Raw genomic sequence first — 22587 nt, 5'->3', positions numbered from 1 at the left:
TTGAGGTGAAGTGCTGTGATTTTAAAAGTCACCGTAATTGAAATGAGACTCCTGAAGGAAGTGCAATTGAAACGATGTATGGAAAGTAGTGGTTTCAAAGTGATTCTTATGCTGGCAAAGTGGTTGTGCACTGGGGTATTGTTTTGACTACTGTTTCTTTTCCTACTTTTCTTTTTTCCTCCCTGGCGTTTATTGCTGCTGTGTTAAGAACTTCTTAGTACGTAAGTACTGAGTGAGTCTCTCATTACTGGGATGGCTACTCAGTGATCATTTGAGTTTTCTTGCTTCATTATGCATCATGCTGTGTAAATGCCATTTCTTAATTGTGCAGTGCAGCTTCTAATTTATATCATACTGTTTTGCCGTGGCCTACAAATAAACCAAACTGACCGAGTTCTTCCAAGTTCCATGTCTGATTTATCTGGTCCATCTCAAATTATCACCTGCTGGCAACTGTTTTTCCTTTTCCTCATCTTTGAAGGAGAAACGAGCCACCTGTATTTCTTGTGTTTCCAGAACTGTGGTTCACAAACAGACCATGACATTTCCAGCATTGTGTCTTTATTATGCTGGTGTGTTAATTTAGTGAAACTGATTGAGGAGACCTCGTATAATTGATCTCAGTAATGCCCCACAGTGCTGTAAGGCCTGGAATGTTTTTCAGTATGTTTGTCATCTGTGATTTCTGAGAACTTAACATAAAAATAGTCTACCACTATCAGGAAGAATAGAAGGCAATGAAGAAACTACTGCGTGGGGAAAACTAGATATCTGTTCCTATATAAACATCATAGTTTTATGTTTTAGAGGCTTTATGTGGCTGCCATTCATACAGTATTTGAATGCCAGTTGTGCTGAAGTAATAAAAGTAAGGGAAAACTCCTGAAAAGTTCAAGACTAGTAGCTATCTTTAATAAGAAAATGGTTGAAAATTTTCCTCTGAGATCCCCTTTTAATGGAAAAAAGACTACCTGTAAATAGAGAATTTACTGTGTGCTAACGTGAAAGCTTTCTTTGATTATGCCTCCTATTTGAGAAACCCTGATTTTTTGGCTTTTGTGTCTTTGTGGTAGATAATCCAGTTTGTTGTTTTGTATTTAGGACTTTGAACCCCTCAGGAGCTGTGATTGTTATTTATCTTAACTTTCTGTTACTTACCAGCTTGGCCAACTTCTCTACTTGTAGAACTGTTATGGATGAAAAGGGTTACTACATTGTGTTTCAGGTGTCTTTACATGAAGCTTCAAAAATTGCATTCCTTACTGCATTTTTGAAGTTTTTTTGTTTATGTATTTCGTAAAAGAAGAATTTGGAATTTCCTGAGTACGGGCATGTATGATTTTAGGTAGCTCTACTGATGTTTCTTGTTTAGAGTGCTCCCCTTTATTTGTTTCATTTCAGTTTTGTTATAGTAGATCTTTTGTTCCCCTTTTAAACAGAGGGTGTTAGGTGAGGGAATTCCGTGAGGTTTGAATATAAAATGAAAAGGCTTTTAAGGAGAGAAATTTAGATTGGGTAACATTACTTTGTGTGCTATCATAGAATGGCTTGGGTTGGAAGGGACCTCATGGTTCATCATGTTCCAACCCCCCCGCCACATACAGGGCCACCAACCTCCACGCTTAATACCAGACTAAGCTGCCCAGGGCCCCATCCAACCTGGCCTTGAACACCTCCAGGGACAGGGTATCCACATCCTCTCTGGGCAGCCTGTTCCAGCACCTCACCACTCTCTCTGCAAAGAACTTTCCATGACATCCAACCTAAATCTTCCGTCCTTCAACTTAAAACCATTTGCCTTCGTCCTGCTGTTATCTACTGTTGTAAAGAGTTGACTCCCCTCAGAAGCTCTGCTGTTGTGGCTCTTCATAAATGTAAATTGAGTCTGAGTCAGAGTTGAGTCTTCAGCCTAGCACTGACCTCTAATACTGAATGTTATTGAGTCTACGGAGTTGAAGATGAGCCTGAAGGGCTTATTCTCTTAATAAATTAATTTTATTTTTTTTAGCAAGTGGGTCATATTAACTCTCAGTAACCTTCATGGATTACTACATAGCTTTATGATGTTTTTTAATTAAGACCTAGAAAGCTCACATTCATTTGCTATGGCTCTGTGGTCTGTAAAGTAATCTGTAATAGCTTGAGACTTGCTGCATTAGGTAAGGAAATGCACTCAAAGCCACAATCTACCATGTGCTGTGGATGGTTCTATAAACAGATGGCCTTTACCAACTATGTTAAGCGTGGTTTATGTTACCACGAGTGTATCTTGAAAGCATCAGAGTTGGAGCTCTGCAGCCATTTCTCCTCTTTTCTTATGAATCTGTGATTTTTTCAAAGATCTCTGCCGTTTTCTGATCCATGCAGAGTATAGTAGAACTTCCGGTTTCCTATTATGAGATAATAAGAACTGGAAAGAGGATGTCTTTTTATAATGGGAAGAGGTTTTTTAGTGACTCTTAAGGGTGAAACAGTTTTCTGAAGCAGAATGTTACATGGTCCCACTCAAGTCTTTTGTCCTCATTTTTAATAGAAAGTATTTTTGAACTTTCACTCTGCAATGTTAGAAAATTTCTCAGTCAGTATTTTGAGATGATGTCTACAAATGTAAAACAGCATCTGCTATTCTGTTGTATTTCTTTGCTTTGCTACTAGCTGGCTTTAATTTGTGCTTGAGACAGAATACTGAACTTTTTTAATAGAACAAGCCTCACAATTTTTTGAAACTGAATAAACCAATGAGACAGGTGGATATATGACTGCTCACTGACTATTTAATACTGAAGGGAAATATTTCTGGATTTGTGTTCAGATTTTTTAAAGTAACATCAATTGTGTATAAATCACTAAAGCATTTGACAGTAATAGTTGCCATATGCAGTCAGTTCTGGTTGTGTTAGTCTCCTCATTCTCATTGCTTATGTACTTGGTCAACTGTAATGGTCATTGCTGCAGTAGCTTTGAGGGTCTGAGATGGAGAAAGTGTTATCAGTTGATTGAAGTTCTTTTTTAATATGTTCGAATTATGGAATTTGAGTAACTTCTGGATTTAAAATGTGCAGAGATCTATACTGAATGTTTTTGAAAACTGAAAATTATTGTTCTCTGTAGGAATGTATTCGGATACTTCTGCAATAGCTCTCTTTCTGTAATTGTACTGAGCGATTCAATAAAATATTTAAAGAGGTTCTGTGCATAGAATCCTATGGTGTTGTCAGTGCAATGCACGTATTCTCTCTACAGTTTACTTTTCTTGCTTTGATTTTTTTTTTTTAATAGCATAAGCAGATGCTACAGGGCTTTTCGTAGCCAGGGCAATGTTGGAGCTCCTGAATGACAGTTGTTCGTTTGTGCAGGATTTCTCATAATTTCTAACAATCTTAAGATCTTTCTTCACAAGTCCCAGGGCCCCATTCCACTTAAAGTATAGCTTTGTGAAGTTTGAAATTCAGGGGTCTTGGAGGTAAGTAGGGTAAAGACATTAAGAAACAAATGAAGGTGTCAGGGGACACTGGTAGGACCTTTCCAGTCAGGGTCACTTCCTTTCCATGGGGCATGTGCATCAACCCAGACTCCCGTTACACTCTGCATGCCAGCATTTGTAGGACGTGGCTTCCTGTATATGTTTGCACACTTTTGTTTACATACCCCAGCTTTTGGATTCCTACTGCACGTAGGAGGAAGCTGCAGGAGTTTTGCTTAGTTCAGCATTGCTCAGCCTTTTTGATTACTTTATTGGTAAGGGTTGCTTGAATGTGTGCCAGTATAATCATGTGGCTTTTCCCCCTTTTAAAGTGGAAACAAAAATAAGATGACTACTCAACATAAACAGTGTAAATATGTTGTCTGCTATCTTGTCTGCCACATATGCCTGAATAGTTATAGTGAAATCCACGAGGACCATAGAAACTCAGTCTCTGTTAATTGCAGATGTGAGAACTTAATATTTTATTGTCACAGGAGCATGTAGCAGGGAAGCAAGCTGCTTTAGGAGAAAGGATGTTGTGAGCAGATGGTGTAGGCATACAGCTGAAGAGTCAAAGTAAAGGCAGGGAGTGGAGGATAAGGCAGTAGGGTGTAACACAATGGTCTCAGAGCCATGGTCAGGATGTGGATGCTGTTCAGTAAGTAGAAGCTGTGGTGGTTAGTGCTTACTAGACAGAAGACCTCTGACAGCTGGGAAGTGGGTAGGAGAACAAAGTGAATAGGTACTTCACCGTGTGATGGGAGATAAATGTTTTAATGAGCATGGATTTTGGATAACCTATTTTTTTTAAATAGAAGGAGGATGTTAGTCTTAGCTTTGTGCTTTGCTGTACTTTAGTAGAAAGCTTGAGCTTTCAAAGTTAATACAATTGCAAGTTTCTACTATAAACTTTATTTATTTCCCTTTATGCTTGTTCAGCAAAACTATTTTTAATATTGGAATTTCTAGGTCAGCTCAAAAGAAAACCACTTTTCTGCTGTGTTTCTGTAAATAAACGTGACGGTTGTAAGCAATCTAAGGATCATTGAATCAGTGTAGATTTAAAATTGTCTTGTGAGCTATTCATAGCTTTGTGCTACTCTGATGTGATTGCTGTCAGATAAAAACAATTCACTACATTCTAAGTCTTTCCCACCACCATTGCCTACCACTGAACTACTTAATGTGAAATAAGTACTTCAATCAGTTAGGATGTTTATAAAATTAGCTAAGGCTTGTAAGAAGAGAGAAAAATATTTGGTGTTGCATTGCTGGGAATATTGATGCTGTTTGAGAACATCAAATAGTGAAATGACTTGTGCCTGTCAATAGTGATCTTTGTTCTTTAAGTATTTTGAGACTGCTAGGTATCTGGAACATAACATAAAACAGTGTTAAAATGTCAAACTGAATCCTTACTGTCTTCAGTACTCTTTAATCAGAAGTGGCCAGGGACTGACATGCACAGAAATACTTCCAGCCCATGCTTTGTGGTACCACTTCTGTGGTAATTTCCCACATTGTGTACTGCTTACAGAATCCATTTAGAAGTTTTCTTCTAATAACTTCCATCTTCCCATGAAAACAGTCTAATTCTTTTGTAGACAAGGAATTGGCCTTTGACAGGTTAAAAAAAGTTTCATTTGCCACCCTCTATTTCTTGTCTGGAAAAAGGAGAAGTAATTGCTGCTTGTGCAATTCTACAAAGCTGTTCTTCCTCTCTGCCCTTTTCATTCTTCTTTTCTTTGCTGTTCACCTGTGACCTCTTTAATAGGTAGTACTATAATGCTGAGCATTATTGTTTTTCTTTTCTTTACTTTGTCTACATATATCATTTGAGCTAGGTGATTTGGAAGATAAATATCTGCTTTTACTTTGTTTCAGCTACACCAGAAACCTTGAATTAATTTAAAGGATGATTTAGTGAGACTGTTGTGTGCTAACCTTACTTTCTCTGAAGTTTCCTTCAGTTGACTGACATCTTTGCAGTAATACTGAGCACGGTTGGTCAGTCCATCCGCTTGAACTATCTAGAGAGACCTATTTAATGGATTGTAAAATGTTTAGGATGTCACTGGCTGTTATAAAATACCTTGTTCCTTACTGTGCTGACATAATCTCTGTCTAATGAGACGTTCCTTTACTTGTGGATACCCTGCAAACTTTGAGCCTGAGAAAAAAAGTTGAGGCAGTGTACCTTCTTGTGACTTTAATGTCATGAAACTCACTAGACTAAGCAGTTCCCTTTTTGAAGATGATAATCCTTTTGAACTGCTTTTTAGGATTGCTTCATTAAATCATCAGATGGTTTTGCAGTCTCCATTCTTGCAGAGTTTTCAAGACCTGCTTGAATAAAACCCTGTATAATTTGGACTGACTTCATAGCTGAACCTGCTTTGAGCTGAAAATTGGAATAGAGACTTTGTGAGGTCCCTTCTGACCTGAATTATCCTAGGATTATTCATTTATCCACATCCCAGGCCTGTGGTCATACACGCTGGATAATTGCTGAAACAAAGGATTTAATACTGAGTAATTGCTGTCATCTCCTTGACAAATAATTTAGAAATAAATTTGTCTTTTCTTACTAAACAAGGGAATAATTTCCAGAGTTTAAACTGTTCACATAATAGTATAATACTTAGTGAGTATAAAGAAATACTCATTTATCAAGTCACAGCTGTTTGTCCACTTGATTTTTAGTATGTATATATCTTGTCTGATTTCAGAAATTTCTTACTCAAAGGGCATAATTGATTCAAAATTGAATGTAGGAGTCATCATTTTATTTCATAAAACAAGTACTGCACCTTACCTTATGTGTTTTTCTTTTAAGACAGAACTGGTGTGATGCCAACCAAAAAGTTAGTGGAATGGCTGATATATGGTAATAGCTGATTCTCACAAAGATCAGTTTTGAGTAAAAAAAAAAAAAAAAAAAAAACCTGGCAAAATAACTTCCAAAATGCCTTTGCAGCCTTATACTTATGGCCTTTCAAGTGAAGATCTGACATTTCCTAGAAATTCGGAGTTCCTGTGGAATTTTTACAACTATTATTCATTTATATAATACAGTTCTTGAAAACATCTAAATGCGAAGTGGGAACAAGTATTATGTTCTTAGAAATCTGTAGTTAGTGCATGCGTTAGCTGGGGAATAGTTTGTATATGCTGTAGTGGACTTCTGGTATGTCTGTCTGGTGTCTCTGGCAGATGTCATTTGCAAATACTGTAAGGTTGTGTTTCTCATGATTTGGGCTAGTCTACGTTACTGGCTAGGGTAAACTTCGGATGCTCTCCCTTTTTCTGTTGTTTCTTGTAATCCAAAGTGACTTTTCATAGACAGGATGCATTGCTACAGGATTTTTGGAAGGCCTTTCTGGATCATACCAATGCTTTTGCAGTCATTTATGAAGAGGCAGATCATTCCTCAAAATGATCTTGTTCTGTCTTAACATTACAGAGCTAAAAAGAACAGTGTTGGGTATTTGGCGATTAAAATAGAATCCTTTTTATAAGTCTTTGTCACTGCATGCAAGCAGTGGAGTACAAAAACCAATAAATTAGTGTTTCTAACTGGTAAGTAAATTTACTGGATCAAGTGTTCTGTTCTGCAGACAGCTATCAATGCAGAAATGTAGATGAAGCATGAAGGGTGTGATGTGGTTCATAAAATAAATGTGGTTTGCAGTCCACGTGAGAAAAGTATGCCTCGTGTTTCAGAAAATTAATGTTTTCAGGGGGCTTAGATAACAAAATGGTAACTGCTCCAAATAGTTGTTTGGAAACTTGTTTTCTTTTGGTTTACAATTGTAGAGTCACCAGTGTGAATGTGACCTTCAGCATCACCCAGTCCAGCTGTCCACCGATCACCAATATTTTGTATTTTCCGCTAATCCACATCCCTCATTACAACATCTACATATTTCTTGAACACATGCAGGGACGGTGACTCCACCGCCTCCTTGGGCAGCCCATTCCAGTGCCTGATCACTCTTTCACAGAAATTCTTCCTAATGTGTGACCTGAACCTTCCTTGGTGCAACTTCAGACCATTCCTTCTCATCCTGTCACTAGTTACATGGAAGAAGAGGCCAACCCCCAGTTCACCACAACCTCCTTTCAGGGAGTTGAAGAGAGCAATAAGGTCTCCCTCTTCTTCTCCACTCTAAACAATCCCAGCTCCTTCAGCCGTTCCCAATAGGCCCTGTGCTCCAGACCCCTCACAGCTTCATTGCCCTTCTCTGTACACACTCCAGGGCCTCAATGTCTTTCTTGTAGTGAGGGCCCAGAACTGAACACGGTACCTGAGGTGCAGCCTCACCAGGGCTGAGGGCTGAGTACAGAGGGACAAACGCCTCCTGCTGTTTATACAATTTCTGACACAAGCCAGGATGACATTGGCCTTCATGGCTACCTGGGCATACTGCTGGCTCATATTCAACTGAGCATTGACCAGCACCTCCAGATGCTTTCCCTCTGCACAGTCTTCCAGCCACTTTGCCCCAAGCATGTAGCATTGCCTTGCATCACTGTACTGTATTTAGCCTGGGAAATCTGGTCTTCAGTTTGTGCTGATTGCAGCATTTGTTTGAGCTTTCCATTTACAAGATGTTCTCTATCTTACTTAATGTTGATTTTTTTTTTTTCAGATAATCATTATTTCTGTGCCATGTTGTTTATGGCATGTTTCTGTTCATCATGAAACTAAGATAAGCTTGTGTGATACTAGTAATGCCAAGTGCCTGATGTCTTAAAAATATGTTAAGCTTATTTCGATGTACATGAGCTCTGTGGCCTACCTTGCTGTTTTTTTTTTTCTGTCACTTTCCTGAAGTTTCCTAGTTCTTCAAAGAACTGACAAAGCCTCAGAAGTAAGAAAATTCATCTGTTTCTCTTTAACATTTACAGTATAGATATGATGGTTTTCTGTCAAAAGTTTACAAAGGCGAGGTAGCTGCTTAGAGAACACAGCATGGTTTTTTTTGTTTGTGTTCAGGTGCAGGTGGAAGTATCTGACTTGTCTTTCATTCTTCACAGGGTTACACATCCTTCTGGAATGATTGCATCTCCTCAGGATTGCGTGGCTGCATGCTAATTGAACTTGCATTGCGTGGACGTCTTCAGCTAGAGGCTTGTGGAATGAGGCGCAAAAGTCTGCTGACTAGAAAAGTAAGTGGAGTTAAGCGGTCAGTTTTGCTTTTGAGTTGTGTTTCAGACAATGCAGTAGCTATAAGTTACAATCAGTTGTAACAAAACTTCTTTTTTTTTTAATATGTGGTTAGAGATTGAGTAGTGACTTAAGCTGCATGCATAGAGTTTAAACAGTGAACTGAAGTGTCTTGGAAAATTTTCTGTACTTGTTCACAGCTCCTGTTTGTTCTCATTGACGTGTTCCTGCTGCACTTGGGAACCTTTCATAACGAGTTGGCAATGGTGGTGGCCAAAGTGCCATGGCAGCAGTTGCTACTAGGAGCCAGCAAGCACCAGCTGTGATCTGCAGAAGTAACTGGCTCTTGCAGCACGAGCGAGATGTGGGCTGGGCCTGATAAAAGCAACTCACTGGTAGTGTGCTAGATGTGTTGGAAATATCCAAATAATTTTGTCAGGACGGTGTCTCTGATAAAAGCAGATTTTATTCGCAATTGCAATGGCGGGCGTCCCGCAAGCAGGAGCGCACCTATGGACACAACATGACAGCCTTTATACCCTGTTTTCTCCCCCTTGCCTCCCTCCTCTCCCCTGTTTCCCCACTGGCTGGGTACTCCAGGTTCACAATCTTATCAGAGGATTTACATTTGTTATTTACTTGTTAATTTCTTTGTTATCTGGTGTCAGTCAGCAGCTGTCCTGTTGTTTCCAAGATGTCTCAGCGTTCTTCTTCTTGTTGTATTGATATGGTGATTTGCTTCCAAGTCTTCGTTAAACAAGGAGCACCGGGGGAGGGGAGGGGGGAATGCCAGGCCTTCCGATGTCTCTTCAGGCTCTTCCTCGGGCATGCCATGACTTGTTCTCTGGTTTGATCTCATGCAGGATATTTTTGCAGTGTATGTGACAAAATATACATATATACACCTATATGCAGAGCGCGCGTTCCTGGGAAGGGTCATCTAGACGATAAGTGATGTAAACTATCAGAGACCTTCCCCAAGTTAAGTAGGAAGACTCCCAAAAAGAACTATGACAGTGGAGATCATGAAATAAAAAAAAAATATATTATCCAATTCTAATGCAGAAACAACTTCTGATTCCCACAGATGCATCATGGAAGCCTCGAGGTACGCACAGTGCTGCCATCCCTGAATTGTAATAGGAGATATCCCTGTGCTTTGGTCCCATGGGAATGCTCAAATCTGTCTAGCTAAAATGGTTTTGGTCACTGATGTTTAAGATGGGTTTTTAAGGTTTCTTATTGAATTAAGCTGAAGATTAGAAGCTTTAATTTATTCCTTCTGCTGCTGGATTTTTCCTTTACAAAATGTGTAAAAATTCTTTGAAGAATTTTTACTTCATCAGCTTTAGTGGAAATTTGTAAAATAACTTTACTGAATGCATGGTCAGATATTTCTACTCACCACAAATAAATTCTCTTTTGTGGGCTATTTATCTATCAATATTATGCTTTGCTGATTTTTTTTTTTTTTTTTTAAAGGAGAGCTTCCAAGTTCCCCAAACATCTCCCAGCTTCCTTCTTTGCTGAAGAATTGAACCTCTGTTGAGGCAAACAGCTCCTACTTCTTTTAGGTTTATGTAAACATATTCAGCACTTACTAGTTTGCACAATCTTTTTTCCCCCACACAGCTTTTGGCTTCTTAGGCATTCAGGAATGTTCTTTAGCAGATATTTTCTTTCTATACAAACTTTGTCAGGTCCGCTTACCTGAAGTTTTAACTGTGCTTTTTAGGAAAATAGAAAAATAACCTGTGCCATACCTTTACTGCAGCATGCAAACCAAATTCTTCTATTCCTCCTTTTTTTTAAAGTGTGTGATTCTGGGGTTTGGTCTGTCTGGTTTTTGATTTTGATTTTTTTTTTTTAAAGATCTCTTAAGGAAAGCTGACAGCTACCTAGCATTTTAATGCTTTGTTCTTTTTGTTGTTGAACAAAACAACAAATCTAGGGATTGTTTTGCAGGCAGGAGAGTTCTTTGGAGAAGATTTAGTATAAAATTCAAATGCAATTGATTTCTACCTAAGGAACTTCATGCAAGTAAAATTCCTAACTACTGATACATAGTCTGATGTTTCTTCTCTCCTACTTCATCTCTCTGTATAGAAATAATTCTTGTATTGTTTCCTATGTTATTTCAAGTCTTGCAGTGTTTAATACTGCATTGCTGTTTTGAAAACTCAGTGCTCTGATTTGTAACTCAAACCGTATTATCATTCTAGCCATGTTCTGAAGGGGAAGGCTTAACTTTCAGTTACTTAAGTTGGTGCTGCAGCTAAGAAGCGCAGTTCTGTCTTCGCAAGTAGGCTTTTTTTTTTTTTTTGAGTTTCCCTTTAACTGTTAATACTATTTGTGCAGCCTTATCAGGTAATCACTCTGTCTTAAAACTCATTCAGTTTTCTGCTCAGTTAAATTTTTACTTGAATCATTGTCTTTATCTTGTCATCAGAGGTGGGACACAAGCACTAAGCTGAGGAAGAACAGCAGAACTAGATTTTTGGACAGTAGTGCAGGATCTTGACTATCTTTAAATGCCAGGTACAGATGAAACTAAGAAACTGGCAGACAGGTGATGAACTTTAGAAAAACTTCTGATAGCCAATATGACTAGTCTTTGTGTTGTTATGTCCTTGCAAATGTGTCTGGAGAGTATATAATCACTACATTGTTTCAGAGTTCTATCTACTGGTGTCACTACTGGAAACAAAGAAATGAAAGTTGAGATTTGTATGTAAATAAAATAATTTCTAGGACTGTGGTTGTTGAAGATGGAAAATGGAATTCTCTGCTGTCTTTTACCGTCTCAGAAAGCAAAACCAATAATTACTGCTTTTTTTCTTGAAATAAAAGAAATCTCAGCAAATCCTTGGATTAACCTCTGTTTTATAACTGACAATTCTGAGCAATTCATGCATGAGTATTTTTTTACTGTTATTACTAAAACTAAATAATGAAGAATTCACTCAGGAAATTAGTGCTTGAGGTGCTTAATCTTCAGTGCTGCTTAATTGCAGAACGACGTTGTGGAAAATGCAAATTAAATACTTTATACAATGGAAATATTCTTAGTGGCTGGATATGAGGCACATTTAGTATGTGATAAATTCCTGAAGAATTGGAGTAAAAAAAGATTTCCGCAATAGGTCTAAAGATCATAATCTCTGAGTAAATAGGTTTGCAGCTTCTTTACCTTTACCTTAGTTCATCTATTAAAAAGAGGAAAAAATATTCCCCTGTGTGGATACTTTGTCTTCTATGATGGTTCAATTCACAACATGCCCAACTCACTCAATATCCACTCTTCTTGTGCTTCAGTGACTCTGGAAAGAATTAACCAAGAGATATTAGTCAATAAATCCTTGTCCAAGAAGGCAGATCTGTGAAAAGAGGAAAAAGATGTCTGAGCTCCCCTTATTGCACGTCTCTGTGTGCTGAGAGAGAAAGGAGAAGAAGAAATAATGTGGAATTGTAAAGCATAATTGTAATATATATGTGTGTATATATATATGTATATATGTGTGTGTGTATATATATATGTATATATATGTATATATATGTATATATATGTGTGTGTATATATATATATATATATATATATATATATATATAATTTTTATTTTGAGGGGAAGGATAATTGGAAGAATCTGTTTAGGGATTGTTCTGTTTAGCAGAGAATTAAGAAGAAACAGTGCTCTATTATCTGAGTGCCTAGCTGCAGTGATAAACTCGGAGGCAAAACCACCATGTTTTGTGGCTTCACAAGGGCTCTGAGAGAGCTGATTGAGTTGGATGGAAGACTCTGTGCTCCTTGTAGCTTTCCTCTAAGTGTTTTATGTTTAGGCTCTTTCTGTCATCATGGATCATGTGCTGACCACCTTCTTAAGCTTCCTTGCAATGGTAATGAAAGGTATCTTAACTCCATATAATCAAGGGAAGCTGTTTTCTGAACTTCCTAAGAGATCTTCTGTGTGTGTTGTTTTTTTTGCTGATCTTAAAGGCATGAAAGGTTGCTATTAATTGAACACAGTGTAGCAACTAAAAACACTTGAAACTTGCTCTGATGTATTTAGAGAATAGAAACTTCCAGAAGTTCAGAAAACATGGTATGAAACTGGAAGAGATGTAATAACTTGGTGTGTGGTTAATGAGGTTTTTGAGTTAAGCTGTGCTACAGGCTTGTAAATCAGAAAGATGCACGTGTTGGGGTTTGTTTTTAGTAGGGTTTGTCTGGACTAAAATTAAACTCTGAACTCCTGATTGATACCCACTTTGCAAAAATATTTTGCATGCTTTATTTTTATATCTAAGCAAATCTAATTCTTTTTAGCCTGTCAGTGTTGACAGTTCCGTTCTTGCTGATTTTATTCAAATTTCAAATTGAGTGCTTTATGCATGCTATCTAAAATGGAAATAACATTCCAGAAACGACCTGATAACTATTTAGAGATCTTTCCCACAGTTTTCCTGTTAACACAGCTTAGAATGAAATTTTCACCTTGCTAAAGGACTGCTTTTTTGTTGATTCATTTGACTTGCAGCCTGCTGCTGGAGGGTTTTTTATTTTGTTTTTTCTGTTCTGAATTACATAGTGATGCATTGAATCTTTTTTATGTGCTCCCAGTTTCTCATCCTGACTAAAATACTTTGCATTTCTTTCTAATTTCACATTGTTGTCTTTGGACATATCTCTGGTTAAGGATAATCTTGACATTACAGAGCTCTGTTGCTTATAATATGGGTTGTTTGAGTGACAGAGCTAAAACTGGGCTGTACTTCATTGGAATGCTTTAAGCTTTTGCTCTGTGGTAGCAGGCACCTTCTGACTATTGGGAAGCTTTGCTTACAAGTAACATCTCTTACCTGCTGCTTCTCCTGTAGATGTGGAATTGTTTTGATGTGGTTGAGTTTTTCTTTGTTTCCCGTTATTTTTTACCTACATATAAAGTGCCAACTGTGAAACAATTGCCAGATTTAATCATCTGCATAAGCAGCTTTGTATCTGGCAATTAATCTTTTCCTAAAGAAATACTGTTGTGGGAAAGAGGAATATCTTCCTTATTAAATACATTGACTCTGGTTACTTAAATCTGTATCTTTTTAGTTTCATGCTGTTGTCTTTTTAACCAGAAAAGCTGGTATTTGTGCATGGTTTATGTAACTGCTTGTACTTTTAAATAAGCAGTTACTCAAATTCTTCTGCTCTGTTATGTTACTGTGAATGATTTTTCGGGGAAAGAATTCAATTAAATCATTTTAGAATTAAGTGACAAGCATTAATTCCTGTAATATGTGCAATATCAGTTTTTGTATGTACATAGTTTGCTTAACTGTTAGTGAATGGAAACTAAGGTTTCTCATCAGTGTGTTCTGCAGAGCTGTGAAAAATTACAGATGTTCTGTTTAGCTCATTGTTATCCATTGATCTTTGAGAGAAGAAAATCTGCTTTTTTATTTTTCTAATTGATTTCTCAACTTTGTATTGCCCAATTGTTTAACTGCAGTATTTTGAATCAATTGGTTTGAAACAGTGAAGTAGACTGCCACCAGAGAATAGTTTGAAACTGTAGAATATTTTATTTTGAGGAGGAAAGGAAGGACGACCACCTTAAATAAACAAGTTAGTGTTAACGCGTGCTTAATAACTATAGTTTTAGTTAATTAACTTTTGATAATAGATAACTGACTCAACACTGATTTTTTTTTTGTAATTAAAATATTGAGTAGTTTTTAAATGAGATTTTTATAACTTGCATATTCTTAACAAAAAGATTTGTCACTTTTTTTATTCCCCTTTGTTCTCATTACAAGTAGATTTTCCTAGCTTTTTTGTTGTTGTTGTTGTTGTTGTTGTTATTGGATGTTTGTGATGTATGAATTAAGTGAAAATACTGTGTTTTATTCTGTTTTAGGTGATCTGCAAGTCTGATGCTCCTACAGGGGATGTTCTGCTTGATGAAGCTCTGAAACACATAAAAGAGACCCAGCCTCCTGAAACAGTACAAAACTGGATTGAACTTCTTAGTGGTAAGCCTTGGACATAATGTATTTGCTTTTTTTCTCCTCTCAATAAAGCTGGATACTTGGAATCACTAGAGATTCTACTAATAGATTTTGGAGAAGAAATTATGCAAAAATTTAATTAGTCTGCCTTCTAGAGTAGTCTCTTGTTGATTGTAGCCTTTAATCAAATGTAAGTAACTGTTGCTTTCAACTTGGTACAGAGAGGATCTGGGTGGAAATGTCAGAGAACATCTCAGCTCTGCGGTAAAATGTGTCTTCTGGTAATCAGAAGTGAATCAGGACTCTGCCCTGGAGCTATAACTGTCTTTACTGTCTTTCTTTGTAACTGGAAATGAAAGCTACTGGAAGTTTAGAGTATGGTCATATGGATTCAGTGCTCAGAACTTTGGATAAGAACTTAAGAAGCTACCTGCGTGGTTGTAAAAATTGAGAGTAAAAATTCAGCCATCAGTCATAAATAATAGAGATGAGTTGTTTATTACCTGGAGAAATGTAACAAAAATTTCAAATACTGCATAGCTCTTCTAGTTGATCTGAATGAAGGGTTTGTGCACAAATTTTCATATAAAGCTAAACATTTTTTGCAAAACAAAACAAAAAAAAAGGGAGAGGAAATAAACATCAGTTTGATTTCATCTTTACATTTGCAGTTAAAACTCGTCATATAACTCTCCAACATTTGTAGCGTGTACTGTTTTTTTTTGTTTTTTCTGTAACTGGAATTCTTTTCTAAGACTCACCTGTTTTTACAAAACACACAAAATGCAGCTTTTCTGCTGAAGATCAGAGCTGTACTTCAATGATGTGAACAGTGGAGGAAAAAAATGAAACCTGTTTTGTCAAGAACATGGCTTTGGGAGGAAGGGGATTGTGAGATTTGAGATTGTTCACCTGAACTTGTTTGTTACTTGTAGAAACAGATGAGCTTCAAAACTGAGCAAAATTTTCTCCAGTTCTCTACTACTTCATGTTTATGTTCTTCGTACACTATGTCAAAAGCCTTCCTTGCACTTCTGTGTTCTCCTGCACAGTTCATATTCCATCCCTTCCATTCCTTTCTAGTTCAGTGAGTATTGATCAGTGGATAGGGAGAATGAGAGTTCTTGTCAGTAGAGGGCAGGGCTGCAGCACATCCCCACGATTTAAGCTGTTCTTGCTCAGCTCTCCTTCGCTTCTACAGCTTGTAAAGGCAGTTGTTTTCCTCTTCACAAATATTGATGTTTCACCTTATCAACATCAAGTTAGTACTGATTCAAAAAAGGTCATGTAATGAATGAACTATATTGTAGATTTTCCTTGAGGCATGTGCCTCATAAACTTTGGCTCCAGGAAAATTATTATCATTAGTGCTTTGGCTGAGACTTAGATCAATCTTTTTTGCTTGCACATGAGTATTTAATTACTGGTTCTTCAATGGCATTAGGGTACTTTGCATTTCTCATAGTTGAGATCTGCCCTTTGAAGGATATTTTTAATGAATTCTTTACTCTGGGGCCTGATCCTGGGAAAATAATTATTCCAGCCATCGTTATCAGAAGTGCAAGAATACTGCTTCTGTTCCAGTGCATATGAGTTCAAAGCCATTGTGGAAATCTTCATATGGATGTTTGAAGCTACATTTGCTAGGCCAATGTTGCTTATAAGATAACCTCAAAGAGAGGCAAGTATAGGGAATACAGAAGTTTGGGTCAAAAAGCCAAGTCTTCCTGCAGGGGAAAAAAAAAAACATCCTTCTGTATTGGAATAAATGTGTAGTGGTGGTGGTTGGTCACAAGGTGTCACCACAGTACTAATTCTTACTATCACACATCCACCTACCAGATTTAGAAGCACCTAGGAAACATCTGTGAAACACTAAAAGGACAGTGCCTTTTGGGGGGTGATGGTGTGTGATAGTTTCATTCATGGTCAAGCTGGAAAATCCCACAGGAGTAAGGATTGGGACCTACAGGACTTACCTTTTACTACGCAGTTGGTGTCACCCCATTTCTTTACTTGACTTGGCTGTTACTTGCATACAGTTTGTCACCTTGCAACAAATGGGAAAGACTTAAGTTCTTCCGTGTTTTTATTTATTATTACTGAAAACTAACAAAAAAAATAGAAACACACTGCTGTAGAAGATGCTATATTGTTTTTGGAAAAACTATTTCTACATAAGAAATGTTCAATACTGTTTCTTTCCTCACCTGTAAAAGTGCAACGGCTTTTTAATATCAGGAGGAGATCTTAATGCTGAAACGCTGAGGTAAGCTGAACCTAAAAATTTTAGGTGAAGTAAACTTCTAAACAAAGATGGATTTCTCAGTGCTTAACAACTTCAGCTTCATATGTAGCTGTTGACATTTTGTGCTTTAAAAATTCCCTCCTCTGAAGTGCATACATGTACTCTGAAGTGCCCTTGAGAGGAGCGGAAATGGAGAGCGTAAACTTGAGGAAATAGAAAAACCAGAGTTATGTAGGATAGCCACACTTTAGCTTGTCTTTATGGCAGAAAGAATGGTGATGACAGTTCTCCCAGTCTCTGAATTGATAAATATTGGAAGCAGACAAATATGTTTTAACTTTTGATTAGCCCTGAAGAAGTCAGGCAGCTGGTCTAGACAAACTTGGAAAGTTCCTTCCAACCCAACTATTCTGTTCTAAATAGACAAGGTTGGAGGAAATGCTTTTTAAATTGTGAACAATAAATGTTTTTTGTTACTAAAACTCTTTGTAACAGTTCTTCATAAGTACAGGAGTGCTTATTTATCATATTCTTGGTCAAGGCATGACTTAGCTAACTCTGAATCCCAACTATAAACATACCCTGAAACTCTTCAAATTTGTTCTCATGGTTTCTGTCTTTATGCATGTATCTGGATAGGTCAGAGATCAGAGAAATGCTGAAATGACCACAATATCTTACTGTAGTAGTCAGCTATATGAATTTGACAGCTCATTCTGCACCACAGGGAAAAAAATCTCTGTAATAGTTCAGCTTAGTTTTTGCCTGATTAGCTTTTTTGTTTGTTTTTTCTTAGGTGAAACATGGAACCCGCTAAAGTTGCACTACCAGTTACGAAATGTCCGTGAACGGTTAGCTAAAAATCTAGTGGAAAAAGGTGTACTGACAACAGAGAAACAGAACTTCCTTCTTTTTGACATGACTACGCACCCTCTCACCAACAACAACATCAAACAGCGCCTCATCAAGAAGGTTCAAGAGGCAGTTCTTGACAAATGGGTGAATGACCCTCACCGCATGGACAAGCGCTTGCTGGCACTCGTTTATTTAGCCCATGCTTCAGATGTCCTGGAGAACGCTTTTGCCCCCCTTTTGGATGAGCAGTATGATTTAGCCACAAAGAGAGTGCGGCAGCTTCTGGATTTAGACCCTGAGGTTGAATGTATGAAAGCCAACACAAATGAGGTTCTGTGGGCTGTTGTAGCAGCTTTCACAAAATAACTGCAATCAGACTGAAGTGTTCTCTTTTCTTTCATGTAAACCAGTTGTTTCTCTTCTATTGACTATTCATATTTTCTGTAATTTGTACCTTCTCACATGATGAGTCAGCTCTTGTTTAATGGGGATTATAAGTGGTGTATTCCTTCCTTCTCTGTGCATCTGTATACAGGATTCTGCTGGTACAAGAGACCTTCCTGTTTAAAACAACAACTGCCATATTGGCATTCCATTTCCTGTTAAGTAGGAGTTATCTGAAGTACTTTGGTTACTCTTATTTTTCATTTTATTGTTACTGGAGTGGTTTAACGTGGAAAGCACCTCGAGGAAATGTGCATGCAATTGGATCACTAGTCTCAGCTGACACAAATGTGTGCATACATCAGTACTTCTACAGTATGATTCATAACAGATCAAAAAGGGCCTTTTTAAATCACCAAAGCTCTTGTTGAAGTGTCTATCAGGGCATTTTATACACAGACCTTTTTTTCGATTATGTCTAACAAAATTACTTTAAAAGCAGAAATTCCGTTAAGCAGCTTTGTCAGTGGTCCTTTGAAGATGCCCTATAAAGTTTTACTTTTCATGTAAGTCTCTCATGTGCTTATACTTTTCATCATTAGAATGATAGGTGAGTCGAAAGGCTAGTATAGAAAGGTCCATTTGTTTCATAAACCAGTTTGGGATGGAATACATTCCGTTATATTGTATATATAGTTCAAGTTGTATATTAACAACTGCCCCATCTTAGTATTTTGCAAGATCTATTTAGTTGTACACCTGGTGCCCCTTACTTGCTGTCAGTCATTGCCATTTGTTGGAAAGAAAGGCCTCTTACAAAGAGCATGTATGTGAAAGCTTTTTGTTTCCAGTGTCTACAGAATTTGCCATCCAGATATTCTCAGTCTATACACTGCCTTTGATAATTAGTGTACAGAATGAGATGACTTTCTGTCATTGTTAAGTGTTTATTTTTCTTTCCCCTCCTGTATGGAAGATGCTTGTGACCAGTACAGTTCTTGAGTGCAGTTTTTAATTTTCTTTGTATGCAAGTTAACGTTTGTCTAAATGTCATAATCTGTTTTACACTTGAAAACAAAGTCAGTCCTAGCAGGTGTTGCATGTACGTTGTTTGCAAGTAATGACTGCAGTTTGGATGATTAAGATTTCTGTAATGGGACACTCATTTTAATTTTTGTATACAATTATGCTGATTAGCACACTGCTGTGGGCGGGGAAAAAAAACAACAACAAATCTTTACAACTTTGGCTTTTTAAAATTTATTGCCTCTTGACCACTCCTTGTTACATCTCCCACAGTTTTCACAATGTAAATATTATGCATTGAACAAATAAGCATTGATTTATATATATTTTTTTCCTCATAACGCAGATTTATAGCGGGGCTTACAGGTGTTTAGAAAAGTTATTGGTTAATATTCAAAGCAAGAATACTAGATGGTGTATAACTGTAGAGTTGAAATTTAAGGGATCTCTTAATCTGTATACTAGCTTTTTACCTACAGTAAATAAACTATGATCTTAAAAGTGCCTGAAACAGAGCAAGCATGTCGTTTTTTATTTTCTGTTGCTAATTAGAAGGGTCTTATTGCTTAACTGAAAGCTTTAGTTAATATCCTTCTTATTAGAAAGGGTGAGTTTACATTGCATAGGTCAGCGGTGTTGCAGCGTTCATGATGGAGACAGGCAGAGTTAACTTGTGAGTGTGCAGCTTGCCTGCCCAGGTAGGCCTCTTCTGTCATGAGCACAACTCCACAGCCTCATCTGTGACTGGACTTCCAATTTTGCACCTCATTTCAAATCATTTAGATGCTTACATAGCTTAGTTTAAAACAAATTAAATTCGTAATTACTACATTTTTTAATAAAGATTTTAAAAACATGGTCCTTAACATTTAACACCACTCTGTTCATTCAGTACTTAAATGCTGTTTCTTTAGGGGGAAAAAAAAAAGATGAAATTATAAGAATATTATAAAGTATTTCAAACTCTGGTTTACAAATAAAAAGATAAACAGTGTTTTCTCAGTTGTAAGATGCTGTTTAAAACTTTGAGGAGCTTGGGCATGAACTTGCAGCTTAGACAATTATTTTAAACGTTTTCAAGCCTTGATTATTATAATTGGAGGAAAAATGAAGATTACTGTGTTACTCTTATATTTGACAGCTTACAGAATACTTTCTGTGCTTGGTGGTATTTGCTATTCCTCTGCTTTCATTGTGTCGCTGGTGGTGTCTTCTTGTGTTTTGGGGCTCTTTGAGAGGAGAGAATAAATTAGTTGTAAAAGTCAGAAAACAGTTGAGCACTCAGAAGCAGGTTGAGTGCACAAAACTTCTAAAACAGCTTTGAAAAGCTGAAATGAAACGTTTTGGTCTGACGACATCTTTCGTAATTCCCTTTCTGCCCTCTCATCTTCATTCTGTACTTCTTGTGTTCCTGCCATGTTTCACGTTAGGTTGCCCCACATTCAGGGCTTTCATCTGCCTTTGAGCCAACATGCCTAAATATGTCACTCCTCTTTAACAGCATCTGGAGAGAGGTAGTGTCCCATACCCATATGTGCACACAGGCAGATGTGAACTCCCTGCAGTACTAAGCACCTTGCTTTTCCTTCAAGGTAGAACTTGTGTGATGAGGGAACCTGTTACAGAGAGCCATTGGATAGGTCTGAGTGGTTTGTGAAGAGCGACAGTATCTTCTGCTAGATTGCCTGATATGAAGCTGGGAATGTGGGGGAAATAGAAGAGCTTTGGAGTCTTCAAATCCAAGTGCCACCAAACCTTAAGGCTAACAATGACGGTAAGTTAGGTAGATTAATTGGGACTGCTTTGGCAAACAGCCTTGTCTTCGTTACTATATCAGGTTCTAATGGTTGAACATGGAGACTGCTCTGTTCTGCTGAGGCCCAGGTACCCGTCTTCCTGATAGTTGCCACTGCAGCTCACTAATGTGGTTTTGGCTGCTTCCAACTCTCACTGGCTGCTTGAGGTGAAGGCTGCTAGCTGTACGCAGAAGAACTTGAACCTCAAGGGGAAAGATGTTATTCAGGGACTCATTTTTTTAGAAAACGCTCCCATATTAACATCAAAACCAGGATTTTGAAGGATAAATTCACAAGTGATGTATACATATGCAATTAATTTCACAGTCTTTGAGATTTACCTCCTCTGTTTCTGGAGATGACTACAGTGCTCCTATATGGGGTTTTAGTGAAAACTCTCATGCATGATGCTTTCAAGGTACAAGTTGCATAATTTGACTATAAAAGACTGGTGACTGAGTGCTTGTGTTCATGCCCATTTCTCCTACAAAGTGAAGATATGTATTAACTGATGTGTTCTCTGTGAACTGAATCTGTATTCAATCAAAATAAAGCACCCTTTCAAGCTATCAACTGCAACTGGTTAATGTGTATCACGTGCATGTCATACCCAAATGATTTTTTATTCATTTGTTGGGTAGTTCACAAGTGTTAAGGTCTTGGTCTTCACCAGTTTGGGAAACAGAACTTTTAAGATTTTCCATTACAGCATCAATTCTGTGTAAACTGGGCTTTCAGCACTTAGGCAGTCAGAGCCTGTTATGTCTCTCCTTATGGAGAAGTATGCGTTTCTTGAGAACAAATCATTTATTCTGTAGCAATGCTTAGTGTGTACATTGACATAGTTACTCAGGAAAAGACTTGTAGCCAAGTGCTTTCTAAGTGTTAAACACTGAAGTGGTACCCTACATCTTGGGTAGGAAGGCAGGCTCTTTGGGTGGGGAAGAAGCAAGGACAGAACCGCTGCCTGTGCTCATCTCTGGACAACATCTGGAGTTTCCTCCCATCGGTTCTTGTTTTCTCCTTTCTAGAGAGCAGCAACATGAGGCCTGTGAAGAGCTGAAGAAGAAATGCCTTCTGACTCAGAAGTAGGAGAAACTTGTATACATAGTTGTAAGCTGGCTTATACAACTGTGGAAGAAGTAGGGAAAGAAATGCTGATGCATCATAGCTTTTTTTTTTTTTTTTTTTTTCTCCCCACAACCTGTCTGAACTTTCAGGCAGTTCACTGTTTCTAGTTTTTTTTCTCTTCTGACTTTGGTCTTCTGTTCCTTTTCTGTGTATATCAGTGACTTCCTCTTGTGCTCACAAGCAATCTGTACTGATTTCCAGCCTCAGATGTCTTGCCTTTTCATTTTAACCTTTTATTATTGCTTTCAGATTTAGAGCCACCTTGAGCTCAGCTTTCCATCACCTTGTCCTCAGAACTGCTTTTGCCTCTTCTGTGGCTGATGGTTTGAGCATGTTCCCTTCCAACAAATAGCTTTGTCTGTGCTAGCCGCCTCTGTGGCTGAACTGAAGCAGCTGGATTTCTGGTATAGCTTATGAGGTACGATTTCATAAGATGAACAACAAAAAAATTTAATTTACGTTGACACTGCTTGTTGCTCACTTCAACAGCAAGCTATTGTCCATGCAGCAG

At 37.7% G+C, this 22587-nt stretch overlaps 1 protein-coding gene across 1 annotated transcript in view; it reads left to right on the top strand.

Moving 5' to 3' along the window:
- GOLPH3 (golgi phosphoprotein 3) overlaps positions 1-19660 on the top strand; it is a 31583-nt gene extending 11923 nt beyond the window's left edge. Inside the window, exons 2-4 of the mRNA XM_085212931.1 lie at positions 8507-8638; positions 14546-14660; positions 17681-19660. Coding sequence (XP_085069057.1) covers positions 8507-8638; positions 14546-14660; positions 17681-18105 — 672 coding nt within the window. The 3' untranslated portion in view covers positions 18106-19660. The remainder of the gene's footprint in view (positions 1-8506; positions 8639-14545; positions 14661-17680) is intronic.
- The last annotated feature ends 2927 nt before the right edge of the window (positions 19661-22587 follow it).

This window comes from Meleagris gallopavo, chromosome Z (assembly GCF_905368555.1).
Source record: "Meleagris gallopavo chromosome Z, MGAL_WU_HG_1.1, whole genome shotgun sequence".
NCBI lineage: Eukaryota > Metazoa > Chordata > Aves > Galliformes > Phasianidae > Meleagris > Meleagris gallopavo.
Note: the sequence above shows the minus strand (reverse complement) of the source record. Positions and strands in the feature narration are given on the sequence as shown.